This window comes from Tupaia chinensis, unplaced genomic scaffold (genome assembly GCF_000334495.1).
Source record: "Tupaia chinensis unplaced genomic scaffold, TupChi_1.0 Scaffold000601_1, whole genome shotgun sequence".
Classification (NCBI taxonomy): domain Eukaryota; kingdom Metazoa; phylum Chordata; class Mammalia; order Scandentia; family Tupaiidae; genus Tupaia; species Tupaia belangeri.
Genome location: NW_006160119.1, coordinates 940,127 through 946,414, shown reverse-complemented (window position 1 = coordinate 946,414; position 6,288 = coordinate 940,127). Strand labels below are relative to the sequence as shown.

Below are 6,288 nucleotides of genomic sequence, written 5' to 3'. Positions count from 1 at the left end.
TGGAAATGTGTTCATTTGGGCCGTGTTAACACATGTGAAAGTGACTTACATGCACCCTCATACCTAGGACCAACTCGTCACACGCCTGCGAGGAACCTGGGAGACGTCTCTCTTAACACACGCTTTCTTCCACAGCCGTGGGGAGATTTCTGTCACAGCGCGGTCAGCGGGGCCTATGAACGTGGACCACCAGCTCTTGCTAAATCCGGATCACAGCTCTGGGTGCAAAGAGGGCTGCTCGCTCTCTGATTTCTGTGGCATAAATGCTCCCACGACAACCAGTTTTAAGATGCGAGCAGCCCAACGTGAAAGATGCTTGGTTTGGAGAAGCCTGCACAGACTGCCCTCGTGAGCCCATGCATGTTGGCTTTGCACACCACCTGACACTGACTGCCCTCGTGAACCTGTGCACGTTGGCTTTGCACACCACCTGACACTGCCCTCGTGAGCCCGTGCACACTGGCTTTGCCGACCCCTGACACTGAGTGCCCTCGTGAGCCCGTGCACACTGGCTTTGCTGACCCCTGACACTGAGTGCCCTCGTGAGTCCGTGCACACTGGCTTTGCACACCACCTGACACTGACTGCGGGTCTTACTAGGAAAATACATTCACATAAATTGCTCGAGCCACTGCATCAACCCACAGTCCCAAATCTGTCACTAACACTGCAGAAGTGACAGTATTTCCATGCCATCATGATTCATGTCATTGGTTGAGAATAAAAAGAAAATTAAATCTTTGATAGGGGCACATTAAAAAATGCAAATGGAGTGATTTACATGAAGATGATAAATTGTTGTTCAGATAAAAACTGTTTTTAATATGCAAAAGATGGTTACAGACCTTCCACAGACACGCTGGTACTCTTACTGACAGGCAGTGGTTTTAAAGTCATCTGGGGACCAGCAGATGTCATCAGGTCATGTCCCTGGACTCACGTAGCTGACCGTGGTTTGAGTTCTGAAGGAGGCTTAAAACTCAGGCCAGGAGCGTGTGCGCGCCCAAGATCCCAAGAGGGGATGGAGAAGGGTTTGCCGTGTGGTCATCCTTCCTGGAGGGTGATTTCTCATTTTCTGTCTATCTCTCTGGCGAGTGCGTGTACCCTATAACTAAAACCTCTCTCTTAGAGAGAGAGAGAAAGTTTGGTCTTGATTTTTGAATGAGTTTTATTGGAGTTGTTTCCAATCATCATTTCTAGGGTTCTAGAGGGATCCTGTGTTTTAAAAAATGACTATTGTCAGAAGGGCTATTGTGTATCCGTTTCATAGACAGAATTTGACTAGAGGATCTTCAGTGACGTTTCAGGAAGTGCAAAGAGCACAGTAACTGGTTACTTTTCTCCTGTAATTCCCAGGCACATGCACTTGCCAGGAAGGTTCTTTTTCCTCCCTTTCTCCCCTCCGCCAGCATCTGGGCATACACGTGGCACGTGCACTTAGTGTGTTCAAGCCGCAGTTGCCACGTGAGGTCCGACTGCCGAGGCACTGCCCTAACCGCTGCCCCGCAGGGTGCAGGGGAACTCACATCCCCCCGAGCTCTCCTGAAGAACGGGACAGAGCACGGCCCCTCGCAGTGCCGCTCAGTCCTCCCGGGCGTGCTTTGATCTGCCTCTACTTTCTTCGGGGTTTGTTCATCCTGAGAGCAGTTTTCACGCTGGTTTGTGTTAGGACCGCACCACGCACTCGGGACAGACCCCGTCCTACACACTGAGGACCCAGGGGAGGAGTGCTCGCTCTCTACCGCCTCTGCTTAGCATCAGAGGGTGATGGAGGACCCAGGCCGGTGTGCTGGGAAGGAAAACCAGCAGGAGCCGCGTGGCTCGCACCTCGGCCCAGGGAGACCTGAAGGCCCGCTGCCCCGGGCTGTCTGCTGAGCGAGGCCGGACCCCTCGATGTGTAGTACAGTGGCGTTTTAACAACGTGCTAAAATCTACTTTTCTATTCACTTTAAATACACAGAAAGATTGTAGAAGAAAAATATGAAGAAAATAACAAGCGGATGCAAGAATTGAGGTCGCAGAACTTCCAGCAGGTGAATGTTGACGTGCTCCATGTAAGTAGCCTTTTCCTTCTCGAGAGGTTTTTGCCTAAGAGTGTGTGCACTCTCCAAGGAGAGAGAGACAGAGAGGGAGAGAGAGAAAATGAGGAATCACCCCTGACCGTGGTTCGACACGTGGACCTGGCAGCCTTTCATCAGCAGGTGAAGACCTGGAACAGCCCTGTCCACAACCCCCTTATAGTGAAGCCTCGGAGAAAAAACACTAATGGGAACGGAGGAAAAAGAGACCTGAGGGAAGACTGGACCGCCAGGCAGGGAAAAGGCAGGAGTAATCAGGTCACGGGCAGAGCGGAGGGCTAAGGGCATTCAGAGAACAGAGGAGGGAGAGGGAAGCCGGCACTTTGCAGAAGGCCCCGAGGTTTTTAAACATCCCAGGGAAAGGTGTCATTAGGCAGAAAATGATGAAATAAAACAGAGAAATTGGATTAATCAGGTGCGAGAGGCTAAAGGAGAATGTGCTAAAGGAAAGGAGGAAGGAGGAGGAGAGGCCCCTCCTCGGAGAGCTCTCCCGCCTTCCCGTACTTGCATCACAATTCAGCTTCCCCACCTCGGGGACTGCCCTGTTCTCTCCCCTCCCTTGCCCGGCCCAAGGAGGCCACTTTATACTTCGAAAGCAGCCCTGGGAGAGAACCGAGCTGGGAGAGCAGGTGCCCGCCGGGTCTGCTCTGAGAGTGCTCTGAGACTCCCGGAGGCGTTAGGAGTGGCCTCCTGCCGGTCACACCTCGCTGACACGACCTCCTGTTTGTGCAGGTGTTTACTGCTGGGCTGAATTTGGGCTTTGAATTCTTTTTTTTGGAGAGATTTTCACTGTAGGGCGCGTGCGCTTGCCAGACAGACAGAGACATAGAGACAGAAAGCGAGAAATCACCCCCCAGGGGGGATGGTCACGCTGCAATCCCTTCTCCTCCATTCTCCTCTCGGGATCTTGGGCACGCACGCACACGCGCCCAGTGTGAGTTTTAAGCCACCGGGTCCGGGATGTGAACCGCGGTCGACTACGTGGGAGTCCAGCGACATAGCCATTGCGCTAACTGCTGGTTCCCTAGGCTTTGAATTCTTGAAGCACAGGCGGATGTGGGCTCACTTTAGGCATGCTTCCTTTAGAGGACGGTAGCTTAGAAACAGTGAGATACCCTGGTATCCTCCACGGCCCGTCTGCCCTCTGCAGTGGTGTGTGCAGCTGAGGCGGTGCTGAGTGGGTGGCCATGGGAAGTGCACGGCACCCCGGTCTCCACACGTGGTAAAGGACCAACATCAGACCGGGCCCTCGCTCCCAGAGACGCCACTAGAGCCATTCTGTCTTCTCTTCAGAGAACCTCAGCGGATCAGAGTCAACGGGGGTCCAAATACATATTTTCCAGTAATTCCCGAAGTGCGCGTAGAAGCCCATTTCCTGCTGCCTGGCCATCAGGGATCCGTGTAATTTGGGGACGGTTTCACCACCTGAAACAATTATTGCATGCTACAGAAATGGACTTCTTAAAGACACCCGCGACAGTATTCTTATTCTCACAAATGCTTGACTGCAGAACGGTGTGGCTTCCTTCTAGTTACTCATTGAAGATTAGTTTTAACTTCCCTTCGGTTTTCTTTTTAATAAGAAGGAACTCTTGGAGTATTTCCTCATGAAAGCCATTTACCAGGAAAAAGAAGTCAATTTCGTGTCACCTGGGTTGCAAACACATACACACACACACACAACTAGAATCTAAGTGGTTTATTGAAATACTTACTGATCTGGGAAGTTTGCCTTTTCATTTTTTGAAGTGTGTTTTTTTCACCATGTGATCTTTTAGATCTTTTTCTCTTAGGTAATTAGAATTCATAGACTCAGATAACTTTGTTCTTGTTTTTTAATTTTTAAATTTATTTTATTTTCAGACGAATTTTACATTTTGCATAAAGTCCCCATCATGATGTATTTTTTAGCAGAAAACTTAGTAACTCTCCATGAAAAACCTACGAATGTCCAAAAGGCATCTGAAAAAAATGTTCAAAATCTCTTGTCCTCTGGGAAATGCAAGTTGAAGCCACAATGAGATGCCATTTAGCCCCAGTTAAAGGGCAAGGGTCAGGACAATGAAGAGCAGCAAGAGCTGGCAGGCCGTGGTGGAGGGGACTCTCCTACGCTGTTGGTGGGAGTGCAGGTCCCTGTAGTCCCCAGGAATTACAGTCCCTGTAGAAAGCAATATGGAGGTTCCTCAGATGACCCAGGGACCGCTCCTTGGTATTTACTCAGAGGACAGGAAAACTCTCGGGTGGAAAGACACTTAAATCCCCATGGTTACTGCAGCATTATTCACAGTCGCTAAAACACGGAACCAGTGTAAGTGCTCAGAAACCGATGACAACTAGAATCTAAGTGGTTTATTGAAATACTTACTGATCTGGGAAGTTTGCCTTTTCATTTTTTGAAGTGTGTTTTTTTCACCATGTGATCTTTTAGATCTTTTTCTCTTAGGTAATTAGAATTCATAGACTCAGATAACTTTGTTCTTGTTTTTTAATTTTTAAATTTATTTTATTTTCAGACGAATTTTACATTTTGCATAAAGTCCCCATCATGATGTATTTTTTAGCAGAAAACTTAGTAACTCTCCATGAAAAACCTACGAATGTCCAAAAGGCATCTGAAAAAAATGTTCAAAATCTCTTGTCCTCTGGGAAATGCAAGTTGAAGCCACAATGAGATGCCATTTAGCCCCAGTTAAAGGGCAAGGGTCAGGACAATGAAGAGCAGCAAGAGCTGGCAGGCCGTGGTGGAGGGGACTCTCCTACGCTGTTGGTGGGAGTGCAGGTCCCTGTAGTCCCCAGGAATTACAGTCCCTGTAGAAAGCAATATGGAGGTTCCTCAGATGACCCAGGGACCGCTCCTTGGTATTTACTCAGAGGACAGGAAAACTCTCGGGTGGAAAGACACTTAAATCCCCATGGTTACTGCAGCATTATTCACAGTCGCTAAAACACGGAACCAGTGTAAGTGCTCAGAAACCGATGACCGCGTTGAAAATCTGTGGCGCGTGTATTCTGTGGAATATTACTCAGCCGTGAGGAACAGTGAGTCCCTGTCATTTGACTCTGTTGAGTGAAGCCGGCCAGCCTCCGACAGACACACTTAGGTCCCCACTCCGTGCGTACCGAGTGTCTGTGCTCTCTGGCGGAGATGGGAAGCCCCGGCTATGGAAACGCATGGCGTGCTTTTCTGTGCAGACAGAGGCGTCCATTCCCACAGCCCAGTGGAGGACACGCGTGGATGCCAGAGGCTGGAGGGGAGGGCGTGGGGCACAGGGTGGGCACGGAGGTGTGTGAGGGGCAGACGGAGGGAAGACCTTTAGAGACAGGAACCGGGAAGTCGTCTAGAGCCAACACCTTTCATCTTGCACCGAGGCGGGAGAGGCATGTGGGCTCTCCGGCGTGCAAAATGGCAGGAAGAGCTTGCCGCACACGCCTCGGAGGCCGGCTCGCGGGCACCTTCCACTTCACACCCTGACTGTCCCGCTCGCCGACGTGGTCCCCGCACGTTACGTGCTTCGCCCAAGGTCGCCTGTCCCATTGACTCCAGCCTTCCCTTACCCCGAATCTCCTTACTCCGGTTTGAGAATGTCGTCATGTTCGAGTGGAGGGCCAGGGGCTGCTGTTCCTTAGTGGCCTGAGCAGGGACAGCGCTTCACTTGTGCAGCGGCTTCTCACAAACATTTCTCTCCACAAGGAACCCCCTCCAGAGAACCTGCCGGAGCCTCAGCCTGTCCCTCCCGCAGACCTCAGCCAACTTGAGTCCAGCGTGGGAGACCCTGCAGCCGACCCTGGCCGTGACGGTAGGGGAGGTAGGGGTCTGCGTCGGTTTTCAGAAGGGCGCTCCCAGATGGTGCAGGGTGGTCTGGTGCTGCGTGGGCTTAGCTGAGAGGAGCCCTTGGGTGTATATGGCCGCCTGTGACCGGTTCCCCAGGACTGGGTTATGACCAGGATCGAGAAACAGCGAAGCCTCTGTCCTCTCCGCCTTCTCTGCAGCGGTGGAGACCAGTGAGGGCCTTTCCTGGGGGTGAACATGCAGCCACCTGACTGGGGACGGTGCAGGCCCGAGTGCTGCGCATTGCCCTGGTCTCCTGTTAACGACATTTACGTCAAAGAGATGAAGCCAGGATTTGGAAATGAGCTGCGCAGATAAGGAGTTGCCGGGAGATAAAGGCTCAGCCTCAGGTGTAGCCTCTCAGCAACACGAGCCACCGCC

At 51.3% G+C, this 6,288-nt stretch overlaps 1 protein-coding gene across 2 annotated transcripts in view; it reads left to right on the top strand.

Moving 5' to 3' along the window:
- NEK11 (NIMA related kinase 11) overlaps positions 1 to 6,288 on the top strand; it is a 92,157-nt gene that overhangs the window by 46,026 nt on the left and 39,843 nt on the right. The window contains exons 11-12 of one of the 2 annotated variants that reach the window (XM_027775729.1): positions 1,961 to 2,054; positions 5,770 to 5,875. In XM_027775729.1, the coding sequence (XP_027631530.1) occupies positions 1,961 to 2,054; positions 5,770 to 5,875 (200 nt within the window). Of the gene's footprint in view, positions 1 to 1,960; positions 2,055 to 5,769; positions 5,885 to 6,288 lie in introns of both variants that reach the window. The other variant, XM_027775728.1, reaches the window with a different exon arrangement.